Source organism: Passer montanus, unplaced genomic scaffold (genome assembly GCF_014805655.1).
Source record: "Passer montanus isolate IOZ18808 unplaced genomic scaffold, ASM1480565v1 scaffold15, whole genome shotgun sequence".
Lineage (NCBI taxonomy): Eukaryota > Metazoa > Chordata > Aves > Passeriformes > Passeridae > Passer > Passer montanus.
Window position 1 is genome coordinate 13,447,161 of NW_024362051.1, and position 24,883 is coordinate 13,472,043.

The 24,883-nt window shown below is 61.1% G+C and overlaps 2 protein-coding genes across 11 annotated transcripts in view; both read left to right on the forward strand.

Annotated features, from left to right (window-relative positions):
- The window catches only part of ABLIM3 (actin binding LIM protein family member 3), a 42,931-nt gene extending 41,103 nt beyond the window's left edge, over positions 1-1,828 (forward strand). For 7 of the 9 annotated variants that reach the window (XM_039701442.1, XM_039701444.1, XM_039701446.1 and 4 more), the window contains 4 exons: positions 352-412; positions 828-835; positions 1,313-1,393; positions 1,664-1,828. In XM_039701442.1, coding sequence (XP_039557376.1) covers positions 352-412; positions 828-835; positions 1,313-1,393; positions 1,664-1,777 — 264 coding nt within the window. In that variant the 3' untranslated portion in view covers positions 1,778-1,828. The remainder of the gene's footprint in view (positions 1-351; positions 413-827; positions 836-1,312; positions 1,394-1,663) is intronic. The other 2 variants (XR_005626694.1, XM_039701445.1) reach the window with 1 other exon arrangement.
- Positions 1,829-4,453: 2,625 nt separating this feature from the next.
- On the forward strand, positions 4,454-24,427 carry AFAP1L1 (actin filament associated protein 1 like 1). Of its 2 annotated transcripts, none has more exons than XM_039701440.1 (19): positions 4,454-4,530; positions 16,142-16,270; positions 16,711-16,794; positions 17,205-17,302; positions 17,436-17,547; positions 17,895-17,993; positions 18,364-18,575; positions 18,906-19,085; positions 19,736-19,822; positions 20,051-20,144; positions 20,258-20,410; positions 20,771-20,982; positions 21,246-21,391; positions 21,690-21,768; positions 21,895-22,012; positions 22,137-22,301; positions 22,490-22,668; positions 22,924-23,052; positions 23,269-24,427. In XM_039701440.1, the coding sequence occupies exons 1-19, from the start codon at positions 4,515-4,517 to the stop codon at positions 23,290-23,292; spliced, it is 2,316 nt and encodes a 771-aa protein (XP_039557374.1). In that variant the 5' UTR covers positions 4,454-4,514; the 3' UTR covers positions 23,293-24,427. The 2 variants fall into 2 exon arrangements, with proteins under 2 accessions (XP_039557374.1, XP_039557375.1); XM_039701441.1 differs by having other exon boundaries at positions 21,898-22,012.
- Positions 24,428-24,883: the final 456 nt, after the last annotated feature.

Sequence of the window (24,883 nt, forward strand, 5' to 3'; positions counted from 1 at the left end):
CTAGAAGCAGACAGTCTAACATAGACAATAGATATTGGAAAATAATGATAAATAAAGTATAAGTAACTCATAGTATAAAATGCAGACACCAGCCCAGTGTGCCCGTGACAGAGCTGCAGATCAGACCTCTGCGGGTCTGAGAGAAAATATTTTAGATAATAGATAATAAACCACCTTGTGAACACGAGCTGAACTCTTTGTTCAGCTGTCGGGCAAGAAAAGGGACTCAGGTCATCCTGACAGTAGGGGACCGAGAGGTGGGGACCTCGGTGTCCCCCTGGGGACACGGGAGGTGCCACGTGGGGCTCTGGGGGAGCCTCCCTCTCACTGCCCTCTCTCCATCCTCCGCAGCCTCCCAGCGCCGAGCTGTTCCACTACGACAGCACCAACGCCGTCAACTGGGGCATGCGAGGTGAGGGGACAGGGCTGGCATTGTGGGGACAGGGCATGGGGCTGCCAGCCCCCCCGGGACAGGGCTGGCACTGCAGGGACACGGGATGGGGCTGCCAGCCCCCCCGGGACAGGGCTGGCACTGCAGGGACACGGGATGGGGCTGCCAGCCCCCCCGGGACAGGGATGGCATCACAGGGACACGGGATGGGGCTGCCAGCCCCCCCTGGGACAGGGCTGGCACCTGGGGACACGGGATGGGGCTGCCAACCCCCCCGGGACAGGGCTGGCATTGTGGGGACACGGGATGGGGCTGCCAGCCCCCCCTGGCAGCTCTGCAGGGGGATGGGGACACGCAGCTCGGGGCAGGGTGGTGGCAGCAGAGGTGGCAGCAGAAGGGTGGCTCATGTCTGTCTGTCTTTCTGCTCTCCCCACAGAGTACAAGGTAAGACCCTTCTGCTGCAAGGAGAGGCCGCCAGGCAGAGCCCCAGGGGGGTGTCCGTGTGTCCCAGGCTCTTCAGGGGGCAGCTCTGCCTTTGTTCTGCTCCGTCCTGGAGGTGATAGCCCATGCCAGGAGTGGGGGTCACCCCGAGCCCCTCCCCTGCTGCAGCTACTGGGTGCTGCTGGGCACGGCTGTGCCCGGGTGAGGAGGGGGCTGTGCTGGTGCTCTCCTGCTCACGGCCATGCCCGGGTCACTCCTGCTCGTGCAGGGTGAGCAGGTTGTCCCAGAGCCACCACGGAGCCTCAGGGTGGATCAGAGTCACCCCGAGAGCAGCTCCCACCTGTCCTCGTCCCACCCCAGCCCTGCAGGCAGCTGTGCCCCCCAAACCCTGTGAATCCAGCAGGAGGCTTTGCCCTCGCCCCCGAGGGTGCCCAAGTGCCTGTGGCTGCCCCACGGTGTCCCTGTCCCTGTCCTGTGCAGATTTACCCCTACGAGCTGCTGCTGGTGAAGACGAGGGGGAGGAACCAGCTGCCCAAAGACGTGGACAGGACTCGGCTGGAGGTGAGCAGAGCCTTCTGCCCCGGGCACAGAGGGCACAGAGGGCCCTGGCACGCGGTGCGTGGGGCTCGTGGCTCTGTGAGGAGCGTGCCCACAGCTGCTCAGGGGCACACGAGTGGCAGGGCACTGTCACAGGGCTCCTGTGCCTCGGCAGGGGCAGGAGGGAGGCAGGTCCCCCCTTCCCGTGCTGGGCTGGTGTCACCCCAGTGTCCCAGCGGGCACGGCGTGCCCTCAGAGCCCCTGCCAGGCACCCAGCCTCCTGTTTCTCCCCAGAGGCACCTGTCCCAGGAGGAATTCTACCAGATCTTCGGCATGACCATGGCCGAGTTCGACCGCCTGGCGCTGTGGAAGAGGAACGAGCTGAAGAAGCAGGCCCGGCTGTTTTAAACACAGTGCACTATAAATATATACATACCTATAAATATATACATAGAGAGATCTCTATATGGCAGCTCTGTATGATTCCCGGGGCTGTGAGGGCCACAGGGGCCCTGCCTGCACCCCTGAGAGTGAATTGGAGTCTTGCAGATCGTTTGGTGCTCTGTGTGTGCTTTCCTTTTCCAGCCTGATTTTTTATGGATCCCCGGGCTCTCCCCAGGCTTGGTGTGTGTCACTGCTGCCCCCAGGGACACGAGGGCAGGGGGGGACTCATGTCTGGTATTTCCATTTCCACAGGGACACGCGGGATGGGGAGGATTTTCCTTCAGCAGCCACGGAGCTTGGGGCTGGCAGGGAGCAGGGCTTTGGGATGGGGGCTGCATTTTTGGGGTGTCCCATCCCCTCCTGCTCAGCTGGGCTGTGGAGTTGGGTGGAAAAGGCCCTGGGCACAATGGCAGGAAAGTGGGGTCTCACTCCAGGCTCCTTAAATCCATCCCTGCCTTCACATGGCCAGGACTGGGGGCACTTCAGCATCTGCAATGCAGAGCTTGGGGCAGGGGTAGCAGTGGAGGGGACCCTGAGTCCCAGTCCCTCCTGGGCTGGTGGCTTTCCCTGCAAAGCCTGCGTTCCTCCAGAGCCACTTTATCCTCCCAAGGTGCCAGAATAGCCACTTTCCACCCCAAACCCAGCCCTTCTCAAGTGCAACAGCCAAAGCCACCTCCTGCCTTGTGCAGTTTCTTGCTGCTCCTCAGGTTTGTCCAGGGCTGAGTATTCCAGGATATTCCAGGATATTCCAGGGTATTCCAGCTGGGAGCAGAGGAGAGGAGTGGGAAATGCAGCTCCCACTACCTGCTGCACCTCTCCTGGGTTTTCCTGAACCCCCCATCACCACTGCCATCATTCCCTGATGAATCCTCTGGGAATGCAGGCAATTCCCTCCGCTGCAAACTCTTCATGTTTGTATCCCAAACTCTGTGGGATAACTTTGCTTTTTTGCCTTATTTTTTTTTTCATAAAAGGAATGAGGTTGTTTCCACACAAACACCTTCCCTGCTGTCTGTGGTGCTCTGCTTTCCTGTTTCCTCCTTCTGCAGGATTTTCAGGCGTGCAGCAGGGTTGGACAGTCCCAAAAACAGGGGCAGGGACCTGTGGGGTGCCAGCAGGAGCTGGGTCAGCTGTGAGGGGACAGCACAGGTTTTACCCCCACTGTGCCACGTTCTGTCCCCTCTGAATCCCTCCTGTCCTGGTGTCCCCATGGAGAGGACTCAGTGCCCTTCCTGCCATCCAAAACTTCCCAATTAATCACCCAAAACTCCATCAGCAGGTTCCCCTTGCAGGGCTTTGCCACAGGCTCACTCAGGGCAGGGATTTTGCCAGCTCCAGCTCTGGAGCTTTGTGCCAGCCAGGAGAGGGCTGGGACTGAGGTGAGGATGGCAGCACTGCCCTGGGAGCTGCTCATCTGCTCCAGTGCAGCAGCAAATGAGCCCAGTCGGTTTGTAATTATTTCACTCATACAAAATAGGGCTCTCTAAATCAAACTGAGCCGTTTGTGGCTGTAGGAATCTTCCCTCTCCAGCAGCATTCCGGTGAGGAAGCCTGGGGGGTGTTATTAATAACAGTAATAACTCAGCAGCAGGATATTTTCATTTCCAGAGCATTTTATGGACAATAACGCTCCTCCACAAGGACCTGCATGGCAAAGGTGGGGAAACTGAGGCAGGGCTTGTTTTTTCTCTCAGAGCCAGGGCAGCACCTCCAGCTCCATTCTGGGGTAGCAGACACTCCAGGGGTCCCTGTCCCACTGCCCTGGTGGGGAGCAGGGACACCCCATGTGCCACCACCTGCCCTGGCAGCTGTCCCTGCAATTCCCAGAGCAGCCTGGCAGCGTTGGCAGCCCTGGGCTGAGATTCCTGCCCCAAAGGAGATCCCGAGCTGTGGAAGAACACTGGGGCTCAGTCCAGAATGGAGAGACACCAAAGACCATCCACGCAGGGGCTGGTTCCCAGCCGGGCGTGGGGGGTGAGAGGGGCTGAGTTCCCTGGGCTGAAACTGCCCCAAAAAGGGGAATTTTCTCCAGGCCAGTTGCTAATTCACAGCTGATATTTCAATTCCTGCTTTCCCGGTGATAATAATTGGGTACATGTGAAAGCTCATCACATTTCTGTCCCATCACTGCTCTGTCCCAGTCCTGCAGCCCGGGTTGTCCCGGCAGTGCCAGCAGCCTGTGTCCTTGCTGCCATGCCGGGGACACTGTCACCTGTCCCACAGGTCTCCCTGGAGGCTGTGCTGGGGAGGGACAATGGCAGTGGCATGGCCAGGGACACGCCGGGCACAGCAGGGAGCAGACGTGGAGGGGATTTTGGGGAGGGGGACACGAGGAGGGCTCAGAGGGGAGCTCTACTCGCTACGAGCTGCGGGAATTCGGGATTTTTCCCCTAAACCGAAGTCGCCCAAGCCGGGCAGGTGGAGGTGGCTCACTCACGACCCCCGCCCTTCCCGGGGTGTCTCTGGGTGATGCTGGGGATGCAGGCAGGCGGCGGACCCCAGCCCGGGGCTGTCCCCGCTGCCGTGCCGTGCCGGGCCGGGGCTGGGCGCTGCCGTGCTCGCACCGAGGGAGGGAAGGAGGGAGGGAAGGAGGGGCGGGTGAAGGGATTGGCCGCCCCGAGCGAGAGCCGGCCCCGCCGGGCGGCCGCTGCCCGCCGCACTCGCCCGCCCGCAGCTCCCGGGGCGGCCGCGGCTCCGCGCCATGGACCGGCTCAGCGGTAAGGGGCACCGGGACGGGCACGGCAGGGCACGGCAGGGCAGGGCAGCGCCTCCCCGGGCACAGCGCAGGGCAGCGCGGATGCCCGTGCCAGGCGCAGGGCAGTGCGGATGCCCATCGCGCATCTCCGGCTCCGTGCGCGATCCTGCTCCCCAGCGCTCCTCCAGCACGGGCGGCTGCGGCAGCGGCTGGAACCAGTTTGTCCGTGCTGCTGGGATGGGTGGAACAGCACGAGCCTGCAAGGGAGGCTGTGGGGTGTACGCGCTTGTGGAGGGAGATTGTGGTGGTGGAAAGGGAGGTGGCGTTATCCCATGGGGCTGATGGGTTCAGAGGCTTCCCTGCCCGGGAGTCTCCCAGGGTTTCCCTGTCCTGGAGTCTCCCAAAGTTTCCCTGCCCAGGAGTTTCCCAGGGTTTCCCTGTCCTGGAGTCTCCCAGGTTTTCCCTGCCCAGGAGTCTCCCAGGTTTTCCCTGCCCGGGAGTCTCCCAGGTTTTCCCTGTCCTGGAGTCTCCCAGGGTTTCCCTGCCGGGAGTCTGACAGGGTTTCCCTGTCCTGGAGTCTCCCAAGGTTTCCGTGCCCAGGAGTCTCCCAGATTTTCCCTGCCCGGGAGTCTCCCAGGTTTTCCCTGCCCGGGAGTCTCCCAGGTTTTCCCTGCCGGGAGTCTCCCAGGGTTTCCCTGTCCCGGAGTCTCCCAGACCCTCGGAGGGTTCTCTCCCCGCCCTGCTGGGAGCAGCTCCTTCCCGCACGTGTGGGATCCCAGCCCGTGGCACCGGGCTCTCGGAGCTCCTGGGCTTTGATCTGGGATCTGTACGAACCTGCCAGGGCTTGGGGCCAGCTCTGCACAGACGGTCCCGGCTTTCTGCTGGGGCTGCCGGGTGCTGGAGGGGCACGGGCAGCTTTGCAGGGACATTGCTCCCTTTGCTGCTGCTGATTGCAGCCTGGGCTGCACGGGAGGAGCTGGCAGGATGGAGCACGGGGTGCTGGCCCTTGACCTGTCCTGGGAGGTGCTGCAGAAAGCCAGAAGCGATACGAGAGTGGCCAGGGGTGGCTGTGGGGCTGGAGCTCGCTGCGGTGCCGGGGCGGCTCGGGAGCGCTGTGTCTGCAGCCCCGGGTCAGCACCACACACAGCCGGCGGTCAAGAGCTCCCCCAGCCCATGTGAAAGGATGGGGTGGCGTTTCCGCAGTGGAAACAGCTCGGAGGGGTTTGGGACTGCTGCAAACACAGGCTCGGTGTCGGTGCCTGCAGCCCGCGAGGGGACAGGGACGGGGACAGGGACAGGGACGGTGACAGGGACAGGGACAGGCGTCCCTGTGGCCCTGTCCAGCCAGGGTGGCTTTGCCTGCTCTGGAGGAGGGAGCTGAGGCAGGACGGGAGTGTTGTCAGTGACACTTGATGCCAGAGGACATCACTGCTGGGGACAGGGGGGACAGAGCGTCTCGGCTTCCCCGTTCTCATGCTGTGTGAGCTGATGGGAAATTCTCTGTTTGCACACCAAAAATCAAACCTAGGACCTCATGGCAGGGAAGGAGGGGATGCCCAGCTGAGGGAGCCGTGTCTGGGCATGGTCTGGGCTCTCCACATTGACCCTGCCAGGGAGGAGCCGTTTTATCCCCCTCGCTGGTGCTTGCCACGGCAGCGACAGCAGCGCCTGCCTGCTTTGTTTTGAGTGCTCGTGATGAATTGCTGCTGGCACCTGCATGGCTCCGTGCTAATGGAAACCTCCCCCAGCCCTTCAGAGCTGCTGGACCCCTCTGAGGGCTGGGACTCCTGCAGGGAAGGTTCCCTTCCCCAGTGAAAGGGGTGTCTGGCGTTAGGCAGGAGCTCTGTGCCCATTCCCACCCTCTGGCAGCCCCTTCCTTCACCTGCTCAGGCCCTGCTGTATCCTGATTTTAACATCTGCCGGTTTTTTCTCGTTGCCCAGCAGGCTGGGCAGCACCCAGCTCTGCACCAGTGCCTGCCTGGGGCATTGGTGCTGTTGGCAGAGTTGTTGCAGGTTGTGCTGATGGAGAGCCCAGCTCCCCAAGTGGGATTTGGGAGGCTCCTTTGCTCAAACATGCCTGTGCTCACACGTGGCTTCTGCTCCCTCATTAGTGTCTCTTCCCTGACCTTTTGCGCCACCAGAATTTAGGTCCTGCCCCAAACTTATCTGGGCTCTAAATCCAGCAAAGCCACGGAGATGTGTCAGGGATAAACTTGGCTCCAGCTCGCCCACAGGAATGGGGAGGCTGCAGGGCGGGTGGGAGGGAGCCGGGATCATTCCTGCCGGCAGGAATCCTGCCGGTGGAAGGAAGGGCTCGGGGGGCTGAGGAGCACAGCCCAGGACAGCTGTTAGCGCCGGGCTCTGCTCTGCATTGCAGCCATTCCTTCCATGGAACCGCCTGCTCCCAGCCCGGGGCAGGTGGGGACGGGGCTGAGCCCCCCGGGGCGGGTAGAACGGGGTGGGAGGTGGGGTGAAGGTGTTGGTGAGGCGCTGGGGTTGTTTGCCCCTCTGGATTTTCCAATCTTTGCTGTGTGCAGCGCTGGCTGTAGCAGGGAAAGGCTGGATCCATGTGGAGCCTCCTGGCAGCTCTGGAGAGGGGAAGGACACTGTGGGATGGTGTCCCCCAGGCAGGAGCCCTGGGGACTGTCCTATCTGCCTGGAAAACCTGCCTCTTTCCCACTCTTGACCTGGAAATGCTCTTTTCCTGTGCAAACGTGCTGAGCTGCGGGGCTGCCGTGCCCTTTGTTGTGCCTGAGCTCCCAGGGCCTGCAGGAGGTTCCTATCCCTGCCCAGGAAAACTTTGTTTAAGGTTTGGAAGGAGCTGGCTCATCCCAGGCAGTGGGGAGCCTTCCCAGAGCAGAGCACTGCGCCCGCCTGTTGTTCAGTGGCCAAATCACTTGCTGGGGACAGGAGATAAGAGTGGAGCAGAGTGGAGGCTTGAAGTGATTTCTGGCTTCCCAGACTTGTGTCCTAACCCCTTAACCCTTCCTTCTATCTAGTCTGGCACAGCTCACACCCCTCCTGAGGAGCAATCTCCTCCTGCACGTAAGGAACCTTCAAATTAACGACACAACTCTCTCTCCTGCAAAACATCGATTCAGTGTCACTGTCCCAGGCCAGCGACAAGACAGTGGGGCTGGAAACCTTCCACTGGCAGCCCTGCACAAACAGGGGGCTGGCACCCCAGCCAGGGCACCCAGGAGGTGACAGAGCAGGGAGGGCACCCTGGCAGGCAGCAGCCGCCTGTCATCACCCCGAGGCGCTGGCATTTGGGGAGCTCAGGGCCCTGGGTACCTTCTGGGCTGGCAATCTGCAGTGGGGAAGGATAAAATAACCTCGCCGAGCCTCCCCCCGCGGCAGCTCCTTCCTTTCCTGCTCCTGATAAAGCCTCCCCGTGGCATCAAAGCCGGCTCTTTGGCAGGCGAGGGAAAACACTGACATTTCGTAACAGTTTGGAACAAAAACAGCTTTGCTGCAAGGGGTTTCCATGCTCAAAATAATTTTTTTCTTTTTTTTTGAAGTGGTTTTCGTGTGCTTTTGATCCTGGAAGTGATAAGAGGGAGCTGGGGGAGACGCTGGTATGCTCTGATTGCTGCCAATTAGCAGGAGATGTGTAAGGAGCACTTTGAAGAATGGCTTTGGCTTTCTCCAGGGTTTTTGTTTTTTTGAGCATTAAACCCACCCAAATTTGTGATGGAGGAACAGCTGCTCGTTTTACGTGGTCCAGAATTTTGGGAGACTGGTTGTGAAGGGCAGAAGAAGGAATAGAACTTAAGTAGCAGCAGGTTTTGGAGTTAAAAGCAGGTGAGCCAGCCCCAGCGCTGGTGGAGCCACCCGAGCAGTCGCTCTCACACCCTGTCACCGTTCCCGCTGGGACATCCCGGTTTCCCTGGCCCTGCAGGGGTTAAACGGGTCGGAAATGCCGTGGGATGGTGGCCTTGCCGCTGCACCTGATGCTCCCGGCGGAGCTTGGCGAGGGAAGGAAAGGGAAGGGCTGAGAAAATAATGCTCATCCTGCTGGCCGAGGGTCCTCCGGGGACCCAGCCCCCACAAACAGACCCTCTGCTGTGCCCCAGCCTGGGGACAGGGCTGAGGTGGCCACTGAGAGGGTCCCAACCCCCCCAGCGGGCAGGGGGACTGGTGTCCAGCACAGCTCTGAGCTCCTGGCACTGCTGGGGTCAGGGCAGGGATGCCAGGCTGGGGCTGGGCACATTTCCCTGCCCCAGGGCCAGGATGTTCCCCCACTGGCATCTGTGGGTTCTCCTCCCACCAGCGCTGTAAAGGATCCACATCTGCTGCTGAAGGCGTTTGGGAAAGTGCAGAGGGATTTGGGAAAGCTGATCCTGCAAATCCCTGCCCACCCCTGCTGGGTGAGGGTTTGGATCCTGCTCAGGATCTGTCACAAGCTCCCCGGGTGACTTTTCCTCCCAAGAAGATGTGCCAGCTCTGGTGGCCTCCCCACATCTCACTGAGGAGGTTGGGAATTGCATCCGAGGCGTTTTGGACCCTGGCTTTGGGAAATGGGGATGTACAGGATGTGAAGAAGTGATTCTTGGAGCGCAGAGAGCTTCCCACCCCGACCAGAGGAGATTTTGGGGATGCAGGGGCTGAATCCAGCCCTGGGTGGTGGCGTGGACTGGTGGGAATTGGGGTTTCCTACTAGAATCCCTGCAATTAGCTGGAATCCCTGCAATTAGCTGGAATTCTTGCAATTAGCTGGAATTCCTGCAATTATCTGGATTTCCAGCTCTCGTGGAGGCTGAGGTTTGGAGGAGACCAAGGGCTACAGGGAGGTGACAGCTCCAGGTCCGCCAGGCAGGAAGGTGTGACCCAGGCAGGCTTGTGCCACCACAGAGGGTGGGCACAGGGGTGGGCAGAGGCTTGGGGCACCAGCCCAGGGCCTCTCCCAGCTCTGGAGAGGAGCCCAGGCCAACCTGGTGCTGGAGTTTGTTTGGAAAAGGCCGACACCAAAATTTTGGTTGGAGGAAGCACAGTTTACTCTGGGTCCTGAGTAATCCTAACATCTCTCCTCTGGCTGAAGCTTGTTTTTTATACATTACTCAGCAGGTCTCGCCCCTGCCTGACTATTCCTTTAAAGGGCATCTCAGACCTCTCCTTTTCATTCATTATTTAAATCTGTTTTCCAGCCAGCAGCCTCTGAGCCCAGCTCCCAGGCTGGAGCATCCTGCCATGAGCCTGCTGAGCCTGGCACCGGCTCCTGAAATGTAGTCTGGGCCTGGTACTGGGTTCTAAAATGTAGTCTGGGCCTGGCACTGGGTTCTAAAATGTAGTCTGGGCCTGGTACCAGGTCCTGAAATGTAGTCTGGGCCTGGCACTGAGTTCTAAAATGTGGTTTGGGCCTGGCACTGAGTTTTAAAATGTAGTCTGGGCCTGGTACCAGGTCCTGAAATGTAGTCTGGGCCTGGCAGTGGGTTCTAAAATCTAGTCTGGGACTACAAAAAGTGCTCCATGTGATTTTCCAGAGCCGATTGTGTCGAGCTGGGGCTGGAACCCCTCGTGGCTGGGGTTAGGAGCAGTGTGGAGGCTGCTCTGGGCACACAGCAGGGTCACTCAGATCTCTCCCCTGGCTGATTTTATTTGCTCAGCCTCTGGCTGTGCTCGGTTGTGAGGGGTGACCCAGGAACCAGCCCCTGCTCCTCTGTGGGGGCGGCTGCAGCCTCCAGGCCAGGGGGATGAGGTTTGCTTTGGGTGAGCTGAAGCAAACAGCCAGAACCTTCTGCAGGAGGCAGAGGAAGGGGGACAGCCCCTGGGGAAGGGGGACAGCCCTGGAGAAGGGGGGACAGCCCCTGGGGAAGGGGGACAGCCCCTGGGGAAGGGGGGACAGCGCCTGGAGAAAGGGGGACAGGGCCTGGGGAAGGGGGACAGCCCCTGGAGAAAGGGGGACAGCGCCTGGGGAAGGGGGGACAGCCCCTGGAGAAGGGGGGACAGCCCCTGGAGAAGGGCTCCTGCCACAGCACAGGGGGGTGGTGGGCAGCCTGGGTCACACGGAGGTGCTGGTGGGTGATTTAATCAGCCTGTTAATAATTACCTGCAGCACTCTGAAGCTGCTGGGAGCAAGGACGTGCCCTGCAGCCCTGCAGGGAGCCTCTGTCCCTCTGTGCCCCATGGCTGTGCTGGGGAGGCACTGGGGTGCCCAGGGGAGGGGCTGGGACTGATGGGGAGATCTCCCACCCTCAGTGCTCGGGGTGTGGGACCACCAGGAGAGCCCAGACCCAGCCTGGGGGTCTCAGCACCACTCCCTTGGGCTGTCCTGGCTGGGATCCCGTTTAGTCCTTGTTCCCATTTAATCTAATTACTGAGGGGAGAGGTTTCTCTGCCCCCCGGGTGAGCGATGGCTCCTGCAGGGTGTGAGCTGCCAGGGGCGCCAGTGCTGGTGATAATCTTTGCCCTCTGCACGCTCCATCAGCCTGGAATTACATTTCCCTCGTTCAGGACTGCTGTTTCCTCCTGCAGGAGCAGGAGGATGTGAGAGGCTCTCTCCTCCAGGATGAGTGTGCTCACAGGGTGTTTGCAGTCCTGCTTGTGTGCAATTCCCCCGTGCAGGGCACAGCTGTGGCTCCAGGGGTGTCCCACAGCCCCCCTGGCTCTTCTCCCGTTTTTGGGGCAGGGGATTGGGAAGAGCCGGGCTGGGGGAGCAGCTCTGGGCTGGGCTGGGCAGGGCTGTGAGATCAGGCTCTGTGCAGGGCTGTTAGCCTGGGGAGAGGAGCTGGCCGGGGCTTGGGACAGGCCAGGAGCCTCTGTGCCACTGCTGGAGTGAGCTGGTGCCACTGCTGGAGTGAACTGGTGCCACTGGAGCCAGGCTGGGAAGGGATCCCCAGAGCTGCTGGGGTGTGTGGAGCACAGGGGGCACTGCTGGAGGAGGCTCAGCAGGCACAGCCAGGCACCCTTTGTGGGTTTTTAACCCTTCTGGTGGCTCAGCCAGGCACCCTTTGTGGGTTTTTAACCCTTCTGGTGACACAGCCAGGCACCCTTTGTGGTTTTAACCCTTCTGGTGGTTCATCTGCCCCTCTCCCAGGATGGAGGAGCTCTCCAAGCCCTTGTGTAAGGCCAGGAACCCTTCTGGTGGCTCATCTGCCCCTCTCCCAGGATGGAGGAGCTCTCCAAGCCCTTGTGTAAGGCCAGAGGCTGCTGCTCTGGGGCAGAACCAGGGGTCTTTGAGCCCCCTCAAGCAGTCAGGTTCCACATTCACCTCCCAGGACTGATTTTCCAAGGCTATCAGTTCAGGATATTAATTACTGCAAGGCCACGATGATGAGGGCCCCAGGGGCTGTGCCTGGCTGCTGGAAATGCTCAGATTGGAGATTTGAGCTTGCCCTGTGCTCCCCAGCACCCAGGGAGGGGCAGGGAGGGTGGCAGGGTCCCAGGCAGGCAGGAGCCAGCCCCGGGTGCTCAGTGCTGCTGGAATTGTTGGATGCAGAGCCAGAGGCTCCCCCCACCCTCCCCACTCAAGGGGCCCTTGTTTGCAGGGAGGAGATGATTCATGTGCACCGAGTGGCCCCTCAGCAAATCTTCCACTGGCAGGGGGTGTTGCCAGGGCTCAAGAGTGATCATTGATGGCTGGCTTTTCCCTGGAAGCCCTCCAGCCTGGAGCAGGACACACTGGCAGGAGGAGGAGGAAGAGGAGGAGGAGGTTTTTCCAGGCTGCTGTTCCTGGCTCTCCCAGTCCATCCCAGTTTGCAGGTGCTGGGTGATGGGAGCAGAGCCTGCCTGGCTCCTGCCACCCCCAGGACCCAGCACTGCCCATCTCATGCTGCCTGGGCAGGGGCAGGGAGCAGGCAGCTCTGTCCTGCTGTCCCCTGCACAAAGGAACAGTTCTGGGAGCCGCCCCCACCGAGGCATTTCCTCCTCCCCAGCGGGAAGAAACCTCCCTGGGAGAGGGGATGGGAACAGGAGCTGCCCTGGGAGCCCAGCACAGTGCCCAGGAGGCCGTGGGCACCCTCAGAGAGCAGTGCTGGGCTGGAGGGGCTGCCAGCATCTCACCCCTCTGGGGATGCCGTGCTGGGGCCACGTCCCAGCCCTGCAGGGCCCTTGCAGGTGGCTGCACATCCACCTGTGCGCAGTGAGCAGGGTTTGTGTGCTCAGAGAGCAGCTCTGGGTCTGTCTCAGGGCTCCCCCGGGGGCTGGCGTGTCCCTGGTGCTGTCCCCACCTGTTCAGGACACCCCAGGAGCTCTCAGGGCTGCTCTGCTGCGGGGAGCCCTGTGCAGGCAGGCAGAGCAGCCAAGGGCCCTGCCCTGCCCACAGGAAGGATTTATTTGTGCCTGGGTTTTATTTTAGCTACAAACAATGGCTGTTAACTCCCAGCATCCGATTTCCCCCCGGCCCCAGGCATCACCTGGTGTGGAGGAAGCGTGGCCGGAGGCAGCAGAGCTGCGGACACAGGATGGGGTCCCTGTGCCTCCCACTGCTGTCAGAGCTGTGCTTCAGCCTCTCCCCTCCCCGGGGCTCTCTCAAGCTGCAGCCTGGGCTTTTCTTGGAGTGACACCTCCATGGGATTGTTTTATCTCTCCCCTTGCAAAAGCTGGGTCTCTACACCAGGAAACTCCTGCTTTGGCGTGGCTGGACTCTTCCTCCTCCTCCTCCTCTTCCTCCTCTCTGCAGTTACTGGAGCAGGACCTGGTTTTGCTGCTGTGCTGGGGCAGGGAGGCTCTGCAGCTGCAGCTGAGTCCAGCCCTTATCTGTGTGCTGGGAAAAGGCTCCTGAGCACTTGTGGGCTCTAAAAATAGAGCTGGCCTGCTCTGGGGGCACAGGGGGGCTGCAGGGCATGGTGCAGCTCCCTTGCAGCACCATGCTTGGCGGGATCTGGCAGCACTGCCCCGGTGTCCTGCATGGCAGCAGTGTCCTGCTGCTGTCCCCTGGGTCACCCTGTCCCAGCAGGGCCACCCCAGGTCCCCCAGCCTGTCCAGGGCTTTAGTTAATGCTAAAGCCATCTGCTGGATGGGTCCTTGGCTTCCCAGGCCCACAGAGCTCGTGGACATGTCCCATCCTGCTGCAGACGGGGAGAGGAGGGCGTTCCTGGTGTCCCTGTGTGTCCCTGGCTGTTCCAAGCCTGGATGCAGGGCACTGGGGTGGTCCCACGGATTTTGGATGCAGGAGAAGCCCCAGCAGGTGGGAGCCATTTGCCAGCTCCATCTGGAGGTGTCCCAGAGCAGGGGACACAAGGTCTGGGTGTCACCCGTGGTCACTCTGACACCCCTCCCCTCCTCCCAGGAGCCCTTTGCTGTCCTGCTGTCCCTGTCCCCAGGCTCAGAGCCCCCAGGGGCACTGGCACCAGTGCCCACCAGCACAGGAGATGTGTCCCTGTCCCCGGGCCAGCTCTGTGGCTCTGTGCTTGCTCCCACCAGCTTGTCCTTGCCTACCTGGTGACCTTGGGTGTCCCACCATCCCCTGCTGCCCCCCTGGAACAATCTCCCCTCACTTCCTGCAGCCCCCCCATTAATTTCCTTCAGCCTGGAAGCCTAACGAGCATAGGAAATGAATTCCTCGCCTCCCTGTGCTCCCCCAGGCTCTGCTCAGCGTGCCCTCCTGGGATCACAGGCCTCTTTGACTGCCCCCTCCCTCCCCCGTTGTATTTTGGAGGATGTTTAACAAGGGAGATGGAGGGGACAGCTCAGCTGGGGGAAACAAAGGCGCCTTCAGAGCTCTCTGTCCGTGCTGAGTGTGCCCAGCTCGGGGCATTGCTGCTGAGCTCAGCCCTGCCAGCAGCCCTGCCTTGTCAGGCACCTCAGCTCTGCTGCCCAGCGGGGTCCCCGTGCCCCCTCCCTGCCTGCTGGGGCACTGGTCATAGAAAGCAGGCTGCCCTTTGGCCCCTGGCTGGCCCAGAGCCCTGACACGGAGCTGGTGCCTGTGATGGGACGTGTCCTACACGTGGCAGGGGATGGGGATGCTGGTGACACCACGGGATTGGGGTTTGGGGTGTCCTGGGAGGGGGGGGGGATGCTGCTGACCCCATGGCATGGGATTTGGTGACCTGATAGTGGGGGAGATGCTGCTGGCACCACAGCTTGGGGTTTGGGGTGTCCTGGGAGGGGGGGGGATGCTGCTGACCCCACAAGCTGGGGTTAGGGATGAGCTGATAGTGGGGGGGATGCTGGTGACACCTCAGCCTGGGGTTTGGGGTGATCTGAGAGTCAAAGGGATGCTACTGACACCATGGCCTGGGGTTTGGGGTGTCCTGGGAGTGGAGGGGATGTTGGTGACACCATGGCCTGGGGTTTGGGGTGATCCGAGAGTGGGGGGGATGCTACTGACACCATGGCCTGAGGTTTGGGGTGTCCTGGGAGTGGGAGGATGCTGCTGACCCCACGGGCTGGGGTTTGGTGAGCTGTGGAAGGCCAGTGCAGGGAGCAGCCTGCACAGTCTCCATCCCCTTGTGGGAGCTGTGGCTGAGCTGGGGCAGCAGGAGGGTGGGTGACTCCCGAGATGTTTGCAGGGCAGATCTGGCTCTTGGTCCCAGCTGCTCCCTTGCAGTCCCCTGCCCTGCCAAGCCCTGCAGGGAGGGTGTCTCACCTTCCTGGAGATCACCAGCAGGACCTGATCCCATCCCTGCTCTGCAGCCCTCTGCAACATCCCAGGGAGGATTCTCCTCTCCTCCCTCCCTACCTGCCTGTGCAGAGGGGCCCTGGGAGCTGGGTGCTCAGCCCACCCCGAGGCTCAGCAGGTCCCACCATGGCAGGCGTGTGCTGCCAGGGGCTGAGCTGAGCGTGGGCAGGACTGTCCCGTGGCTGTGTGTTGGCTGTGGGGCGTCATTCCAGCTCCAGGAGCAGGAATCCCTTTCCCTGTGGCTGCCTTCTCCTTCCCCAAGGTCTGAGGGCTCTGTCTGTTCCTCCTGGAGCAGTGCTGAGGCTTCTCCTGCTGCCTGGGGCTGTCCTGGCTTGTTCTGCCCGTGGGAGATGGGCACTGCCTGGGGCTGTGGCCAGAAGGGCTGAGGCTGCAGCTTGGCACTGGGGAGGGAGGAGGAAGCAGGACGTGTGCAGGGAGGCAGGAAGAGCCTCGTGAGCCACATCCTGCCCTGTGTCCTGGGACGGTGGCACTTTGGGCTGGCACGTTGTCTCTGTGCCCAGGGGCTCGTCTTGGCCGGCACTGCTCCACATCGTGCCCCTCCTGCTGGGCTCCCCTTCACCCTTTGGAACTTTTATTGTGCTGCTCTTGGCTCCACGTTCCTTACATGAGGAGGGAGGATCCCATCAGAGGCTCAGAATCCTTCCCTTCCTCTGGGAGATACCCTGTGCCAGCCCTTGCTGCTTCCCTGCCCTGCCAAGGAGCAGTGTGGGGACAGCCACAGCCCAGCCAGGGTGTCCCCACGCTCTGGGGCACACGCTGTCCCTCCTTGGAGCCATCCCCATCGGTCAGCACGTCCGAGCTGCCTCTGTGGTGACCCTTGGCCTCTGTTTCTGCCCCTGGAGACCCAAAGCCAGCTGTGTGCCACCCCAGCTGTGCTGGGAGGGTGTTTGGTGGCTGCCAAGAGGAGGGATCCTGCACTGGGATAATCTGTAGCTTTACTTCTGCCCCGTCCAGAGCTCCAAGTTTGCTGCAGTTCCAGCCCATTTTGCCTTGTCTTAACCCCAGCATCCCAACTCCCCCTGGCTGATTGGATTTTTGCTGCTCCCCTCAGTGCTGGACCAGCTCCTGCCAGAGCTCAGTGTTCTGCTCAAGCTGCTGGACCACGAGTACCTGAGTGCCACCACGCAGGAGAAGAAGCTGGCTGTCTCCACCATCCTGCAGAAGCTGCAGCCGCCTGCAGGTCTGTGTGCCTGTCCTGTGGTGGCCTGTGGCTGTTCCCAAGGTGTCCCCAGCAGTGCAGGGAGAAGCTGCTGCAGGGCAGGGATGAGCCCAGCACCTGCTCAGCCCCTTTGGGGCATTTTGCTCCCTGCTTTCCCTTCCCAACTCCTCCCTGCCCAGGAGCAGGGCTGGCGTCAGCCATGGCCCGGCTGCAGGAGGGAGGGCTGCTCCTGCTCCTGCCCTGCGGAAACGCTGCTTCCAGAGCTCTTCCTGCCGGGGTTTGTGCTGAGCACAGGGGTTTCCGTGGGAAGGCTGGCTCTGTGCACCTGGTCCTTCACAGAGCCCCCATTCCTGCTCTCCTGGGGGAGCCATGGCATCCCTGGGGGTTCCTCCTGCTCTGTTCCCCGGGGTTGTGGGGTGCCAGTGCCTGCCCCAGGCTCAGAGCGTCCCCCTCAATTCCAGGGAAGGATGTGGACTACATGTACGTCAACACAGCGTCCCTGGGCAATGGCACCAGCTTCGTGGAGTCCCTCTTTGAGGAGTTTGGTACGTGTGGCTCAGCTGGAGGGGTGACCTGGGAGGTCGTGCTGCTCCTGGGGTCCTTTGGAAGAAGGGTGACAGCTACATCCTTGTGTCCAGAGTGGGCATCATCGCTCTGGGTGCTTGTTCCTGCTCCCCTGGAGCTGTTTGGGGCTGGCCATGAGGGAATCCACACTCCAGCTGTGTTCAGCAGTGATTCCCATCTCCCAGCACCTTGCCAGGGAAGGGCCACGGAGGGAGATCCCTGCAGGGCACAGCAGCCATGAGGAAACCAATGCTCCAGTTATGTTGAGCAGTGATTCCCATCTCCCAGCACCTTCCCAGGGAAGGACCACGGAGGGGGATCCCTGCAGGGCGCAGCTGGCATGTCCAGCTCTGCTTTCCTGCTCCCCTCACCCTCTGTTTATCCCATGCAGACTGTGACCTGCGGGACCTGCAGGACATGCAGGAGGAGGAGGGGGACACCAGCGACGCCGTTGGCGTGGAGCTGCCAGGGAGCCAGACAGCCAAACCTGTAAGTGCCTGCCTGTCCCCAGGCCAGGTCCCAGTGGGGAGGTGACAGCGGCCAGGGTGGGACCCTCCCTGTGCCCTGCTGGGGCTCTCAGCCCTGCTGCTGCCTGCTCATGCTGGAGGTGTTTCTGCTCCAGGTTCCTGTGGATCCTGCTCCTCCTCTGCCCACCACTCCCCCTCCTGAGGATTACTACGAGGAGGCGCTGCCCCTGGGCCCGGGCAAGGCCCCCGAGTACATCACCTCCCGCAGTGAGTGCTGCTCCAGCCGGGCCAGCACGAGGGTGGGGGAGCCCCACGAGCTGCCCGCTGCATCCCTCACCTGCCTGACAAACTCAGTGGGGTGGACAGCTCATCCTGGGGAGCAATTGTCGCTGCTCCCACCGGCAGCGCTCCTGTCCCACTCCCTTCCATCCCACTTGGTATGGCAAGGAGTTCTTGGCTCCAGCCAGATGGGAATGAGGTGATGGGGAGAGATCAGAGCCACGGGAGGAGCAGTGCTGGGATGCCCTGGGAGGGTGTGCTTGGCTGTGCCCCACTGAGCATCCATGAGGGAAAACCAGGTGTGCCAGCCCCAGCCCCCTCTGCTTCCCCTGCAGACAGCTCCAGCCCCCCCAACTCCATCGAGGACGGCTACTACGAGGATGCAGACAGCAGCTACCCTGTCACCAGGATAAACGGGGAGCAGAAAAGTTCCTGTAGGTATCTGGGTGTCCTCAACAGGGAGGGGAGAGCTTTGCAAGGTCCAGCCCGAGGTGGGGTTTGAGCAGTGGGCTGGGGGCTGCTGGGGTTGAGGCTGGAGACGCAGGATTTCAAAGTGTGAGCCTTGTAAAGAAATAAAACAGCCCAGGGCTCTGGGTAGAGGCACCTGGGGCTGGCGCTCGGCCCACGAGCATCCTGCTGGGATTCCAAGGGAAGTGGAGGTGGCTGCTGCCAAACGCTGCTGTTTCCAGAGGATGACACGGAATCCACCTTTCCTGGCAGCCAGCTCTGTCTGCAGCCTGCTGGGCAGGGGAGCCCTGGCAGGGTGTGCGGCACCTTTAGGGTGACTCCCCCACTTCCTTGCAGACAATGACTCGGATGCCATGAGCAGCTCTTACGAGTCCTATGATGAGGAGGAGGAGGAGGGCAAGGGCCAGCAGCTGACACACCAGTGGCCCTCGGAGGAGGCCTCCATGAACCTGGTGAAGGATTGCCGGATCTGCGCCTTCCTCTTGCGCAAGAAGCGCTTTGGGCAGTGGGCCAAGCAGCTCACCATCATCCGGGATGGCAAACTGCTGGTGAGCCTGCCCTGGGGGGCACAGACACCTCCTGGGGGTCGGGAGGGCGGCTGAACCCAAGCTGAAGGAAAAAAAAGCAGCATTCAAACAAAGCCCCAGGGTTGCCACACAAGCAGCAGCTTCCCTTGCTTACCTTGCAAGGGAATAGAGGGCTCCCCTATTTTTGGGACACCACAGAGTGAGAGGTTGTTGCACAGCCTGAGCCACCTCCATCTGTGCCACCAGCAAGGCACCCTGAGACCCTGTGCTGCCACCTGTGGGACCCCCCAGCACAGCAGCCAGCCAGCCAGGTGTGTCTGAGCCCTGAGCAGTTCTCTCTGCTTCCCTCAGTGCTACAAAAGCTCCAAGGACCGGCAGCCACACGTGGAGGTGCCCCTGACCACCTGCAACGTCATCTATGTCCCCAAGGACGGGCGGCGCAAGAAGCACGAGCTGCGCTTCTCGCTGCCGGGGGCCGAGGCGCTGGTGCTGGCAGTGCAGAGCAAGGAGCAGGCTGAGGAGTGGCTCAAGGTACCCCTGCTGCTGCCAGGGGCATCCACAGACCCCCCTGGCATCCTCCCTGCCCCAGCTGGGGAGGGGGCTGCCCTGGGAACGGCCTTGCCCCGCTGGAAGGGGAAGGGGCTCTGCTCCTGTCTCTTATCGGGCGCTTCCCAGGGCCTGGGCGGCTCCGGGCTGATAGCCCCGGCTGGGGGATGTTTGCTCTCCCCTTCCTCTTCCCCAGGGCCTTTTCCTGCCTTTGTTCGGGGCCGGGAAGTGGGGGCTGCGGGGAAGGGGTGGCGGGTGGGAAAGGAGCTCTGAGCACACCAGCGATGCAGCTGTCACCCCAAATGTGGGAGAACGGGGGGTTTACACACCCAGGGCACGCCACACCTTAAAATGGGGGTCATGAGGTGTCCTGTGCTGGCAGGGTGATGCTGGCTTGGCACCTAAGTCTGTCCCTTCTGAGATGTCCAAAATCCCTGACAAAATCCACAGAACTGGTTAAAGTTTTGAAGGGGCCAAGGTGTGAGCAGTCCCGGTCTGGGTGTGCTGCCCTGAGCTGTGGGACCAGGATCTGTCCCCCGGGTTCAGCCTGGCTCTGGTACTGAAGGAGCAGAGCCAGGGAGGGCAGCCCTGGCCCTGGGGTCATTTTGAAGTGACAGCTGGGGCTGTGTGTGCAGGTGATAAAGGAAGCCAGCAGTCCAGCAGCAGGAGGGATGGAAGCCCCCACCTCCCCAGTGATGCCGTGCAAGATGGAGCTGGACAAGGTGATGGTTTCTGGGGGCCTTGTCCTGGGGCTGTGTGGGGCTGCTGTGGACAAACCTGGGGAACACAGGGCTGGAGGACCCCAAATTCCTGATGCTGCATGAGGAGCCTTTCCCATTCTCACAGCAGCTCTGCAGGGCTGGAAAGGGGAACAAGAGCTGGAAGTCCCAGCCCTGAGCAGGGGGATGGAGGGCTGGGGGTGGTGCTGATGGGATTCTGCTCTCCCACAGCGGCTGTCCCAGGAGAAGCACACCTCGGATTCGGACAGTGTGGCCATGGGTGACACTGGGTCCCCAGCCACCCGCAGGGAGCACGGAGAGCATGGTACAGTCCTGTCCCCACTGCCCACCCTGCCAGGGCCCCCAGCCGGGCAGCATCCTCTGCAGCCAGGTGGGATGCCAGGACACCTGGGTCACACAGCTACCCTGTCCTTCCAGGGAAAGGCAAAAAGAGCGGCCTGGCCGACCTGAAGGGCTCGATGAGCCGGGCAGCGGGGAAGAAAATCACCAGGATCATCAGCTTCTCCAAGAAGAAGCCATGCCCTGAGGACACCCAGACCTCCTCCACCGAGGAGGACATCCCCTGCTGCGGTTCGTGCGGGCTGGGGGCAGAAATGGGGCTGACAGTGGAGTGGGATCAATCAAGGGTCAGGAGTGGGGACAAGCTCACTGAGGGGGTGTGACACTGCCACAATGCTGCCCAGGCCTGGCTCTGCAAATTCCAGTGATGAATGGGCAAGGAGTCACCCATGTCCCCAAAAAAAGGCTTGGGGGGAACTTTGTGGTACCGAGCTGGCATCTCCCCTGGGCCCAGCTGGTTGTCTGGGGGGAAACTGAGGCACAGAAGGGCTGGATGAGCAGGAAGCCGTGCTGTAAGCTGTGTCCTCTCAAAGCTTGCCTGAGGCACAGGCAGGCAGGCGCTGATGCCCTTCCCTCCCCTGGCACCCCCAGGCTACCTCAGCGTGCTGGTGAACCAGTGCTGGAAGGAGCGCTGGTGTCGGCTCAAGGGCAACACGCTGTACTTCCACAAGGACCGCACGGACCTGCGCACGCACGTGAACGCCATCGTGCTGCGCGGCTGCGAGGTGCTCCCGGGGCTGGGCCCCAAGCACCCCTTCGCCTTCCGCATCCTGCGCCACGGGCACGAGGTGACGGCGCTGGAGGTGAGCAGCGTGGGACGGGGGGCTGAGTTTGGGGTTGCCAGGATGGGGGAGCAGCCCTTGGGGTGATCAACACCTCATGCGAGCTGTGCCGTGTTTTGCTCTCCCCTGGGAAGCTCAGGGCACCTTTTGGGTGAGATGGGGCAGCTGCACGGGAAGTTGGTGCATAGAGGGGGATTGTGTACAGCAGGGCTTTGTGTCAGGAGGCAGCAAGGATGAGGGGCTGGGAGCTGGGTGTGCACCCCAATTCTTCCTCTGTCCTCCAGGCAAGCTGCTCTGAAGACCTGGGTCGCTGGCTGGGTCTCCTCTTGGTGGAAACAGGCTCTCAGACAGCCCCAGAGGCCTTGCACTACGACTACGTGGATGTGGAGACCATTGCCAACATCGTGACGGCCGTGAGACACTCCTACCTGTAAGGCTGTGCTCCTGCTGTGCCAGGGGCTGGGTGGGCATGGTGGTCCTTGGCCCTGTGGAGTCCCTGGAATGGGCACAGGCTGGGCTGTGGTTTGTGGCTGGGATCTCAGGGACAGTCAGTGCCTCAGGGGTTGTTCCCTAGGGCAGGATGGGAAGCTGAAAGGGTTCCATCAGTGTTGATGGAGGGTGTGGTAGGGTGGGGTCATGAGATGCAGGAATCCCTCTGAGCTGGAGGGGCTCCCTGAGGGGCTGGCAAGGATGTTCTGGAAAGGAAGACCCCACTCCTCCTTCTGCAGGTGGGCCAGCTCCTCCCAAGACCAGCGAGCCGACTCTTCTAGGGTGGTGTATGATGATGTCCCCTACGAGAAGGTCCAGGTGAGCACGACTTGGTGCTCCCACTGCAGTGGCCCAGGGAGCCATGGTCGGGCTGGGGTGGCCCTGCAGGTGTCTCAGCTGGGAGATGGCCCTGCAGGTGTCTCAGCTCGCTCTCTCTCCTCCCAGCAGGCAGAGGAGGAGCCGGGGCGGCCGGGGGCGGCTCAGGTGAAGCGCCACGCCTCGTCCTGCAGCGAGAAGTCGCGGCGGGTGGACCCGCAAGTCAAAGTGAAGAGACACGCGTCCAGTGAGTCCCCGGGCCACAAAGTCACCAGGGCTCCTGGCCAGCTCCCCACGGGGATGTGGGTGGGCTCAGCTGGGCCACGGGTGCCATCAGTGCAGCCCTTCATGGGCTCTCCCCGTGCCTGCAGGTGCCAACCAGTACAGGTACGGCAAGAACCGGGCCGAGGAGGACGCCAGGCGATTCCTGACGGAGAAGGAGAAGCTGGAGAAGGAGAAGGCGTCGATCCGCAGCGAGCTGATGTTGCTGCGGAAGGAGAAGCGGGAGCTGCGGGAAGCCATGAAGGGCAGCACGGGTAGGTCGGGGCCATCCGAGCGCTGCCAGGCAGTCGGGCACGGAGCACGGGGACACCGGGCTGGCCACCGGGACAGTGCGGCCGGGAGCTGGGCTGGCTGCAGCGCTCTGCCGGGCTGGCAGCCCCATCTAGTGTCCCCGTGCAGGAGGATGGGTGCATTCTGCTGAGCTGGGTGCTTGTGCAAGCAGGGCCGCGGCTGCAGGAGCTGGAGCAGCGGGTGGCGGTGCTGGAGGAGCGCTGCCGGCAGAAGGAGCAGTCTCGGGTCGATCTGGAGCTCAAGCTGACCGAAGTGAAGGAGCAGCTGAAGCAGTCGCTGGCAGGAGGGCCGGCCCTGGGGCTGGCCGTGACCAGCAAGGCTGAGAATGGGGTATGCATCCCTTCTTCCTCACTCAGAGCTCCAACTTGTGCAAGAAAAAGTGGTTGGGGTATTGTGGGGAGCAGCACAGGGGAGAGGGGACATCCCTGTGGCTTTGTCCCTTTGAGGACAGAGGTGTGTGAGTTGAATTTGGTCACCTCAACTTTTATCTCACTACAGTCCATGCTTTTTTTTTTTTTTTCTTTTAATCTGTTTGTCAATGCTTCCTGGGTTTCCTGAGCTTTTCTTGCTCCCCCTTTTCCACAGGAAACTACAAACAAGCCAAACGGGAGCCCCCCTGAGCACTTGGTCCCTGTGAACTGTGCGGCAGAGCTGAGGAAGAGAAGCCCCTCCATCATCCCTGCCAACACAGGGAGCGTGCTGCGGAAAGCCAAGGTCCTGCTCAGCTCTCCCTCTCCTCCCTGGCCCCGCAGGAAATCTCAGTCTTTGCCCCTAGTTTAACCACAAAATCATGGAAGTGCAGGGCTGGGTGGGTGAGGGAAATGCTTGGAAGATGCTGGGTCCAAAGCCCCTAGCTGGAGGGATGCCTTAAAGTGTTCCTTTTCCAGTGATGTCTTCTCATCCCTTTTTTTTTTTTCTTCCTTTCTGCAGGAATGGGAAAAGAAGCAGACTTAAATCAGCCTGCCAAGCCCTGCACACACACTGGGGATCACAGAGGAGCTGCCAGCCCCCTTTCTCTGAGACGCTGGGAGGGTGCTGGGAAGGCGTGGTGGAAGAGCCGTTCTGGCAGCCCCACCACTGCTGCACCAGCACCACTAAAAACCTGGGGAAGGGGCCGGGAGGGGACTGGGGAGGAGGGTGGGGAAGGGGAGTTCCTTGTGGATCAGGGTCACAAACTACTGGGAAACCCAGCTCTGGGGGAGCCTGCCCCAGAGCCAGGAGCCTGACACAAACTGTGGGTGCAGACGGAAGGAGGGAGAGCCTGGGGCTGGCAGTTGGCACTGCCCAGCAGGTGCTCCAGTTTGGGGGATCAGTGTGTGTCCAGGCTAACATCTACCAAAGCAACCACGGACTCGTTGGGGGTTTTGGCCCCCTCAGTTTTGGGATTCAGGAGCTGCTCAGGACCAGCCACTTCGGAGATGCCAGTTGTTCACCCTGCTCATGCTCCCAGCTCTGCAGGGTCTCATCTCAGGGTTCCTCATGGCTCGAGCCTGCTGTGCCTCAACCAAGTGCCTTTGTCCAGTATTTCCTTCTTGTCCTCCAGGCAGTAAGGGTGAGGGCATGCTGCCTTCCCTTGGAATGAAGGAAGCTCAAGTGTCAGCACTGGAAAGCAAATTAACACTGGGCACCTTTTACCTTTGCTAAACAGCTTAGAAGTGCTGCAGAGGGCTGGGGATGGAGGCAGGCCGGCTTCTTGCCCTGGTCCCATGCTGGTTTTGGGGGGAGCAGGGAAGGGGACAGGGCTGTCTCCTGGCCAACAGCACATTCACACTCGGGCTGCTGCATTCAGACACCGGTTGGTAAGGCATGTGATCAAAATGGAGTGAAGGGAAGTCTAAAAATAAAAAAAAAAAGCCAAAAGAGCAGGGCTGTTGGAGCAGAAAAGTGAAATAGAGTAAGGTCATTCAGCACAGGCACAAACAAGGGACAGGAATGGAAAGGAAAGGCCCCAGCTTTTGTGCTGGGAACAAGGGAGTCACCATCACCCTCTCATGCTATGGACTGCCACAATTAACCTCTGGAGCTCGCTCTTGCACAGCCCTGTGTTAGTACCTAGGTAAGCAGCTTTTAATAAAAACACTGGCACTGGCCTGCCCGGTCCTGTGGCTGAGGGAACAGGGTGGGAATGCCACTCCTGCTGCCCGGGAAAGGGGCTGGGCTGGGCTCAGCACCCCTGTGGCAGCAGCTGCTGGGACAAGCAGCTCCCTGAGAGCACATCAGAGAATCCCAGGATGGTTTGGGTTGGAAGGGAACTTAAAGCTCATCTCGTTCCAAGGGCCAGGGACACCTTCCACTATCCCAGGTTCCTCTAGGTTCCATCCACCCTGGCCTTGGACATTTCAGGATAGGACAGCCACAGCTCCTGTGGGCACTCTGTGCCATGGCCTCAGCATCCTCACAGGGAAGAACTCCTTCCCAATATCCCACCTAACTCTCTGCTTGGCAGTTCGAAGCCATTCCCCCTGATCCTTCACGCAGTCGTTGGCAACTTCAGCCAAGGCTTTGGGCTTTGGTTAATGTTTATTCACCACGGGTAAGGAACACT

Excerpts from the sequence above, each read along its gene's own strand:
- AFAP1L1 (XM_039701440.1), top strand. Across the intron at positions 19,823-20,050 it reads GCAAGATGGAGCTGGACAAG|CGGCTGTCCCAGGAGAAGCA; the intron begins GTGATGGTTTCT and ends GCTCTCCCACAG. Across the intron at positions 22,302-22,489 it reads AGCCATGAAGGGCAGCACGG|GGCCGCGGCTGCAGGAGCTG; the intron begins GTAGGTCGGGGC and ends TTGTGCAAGCAG.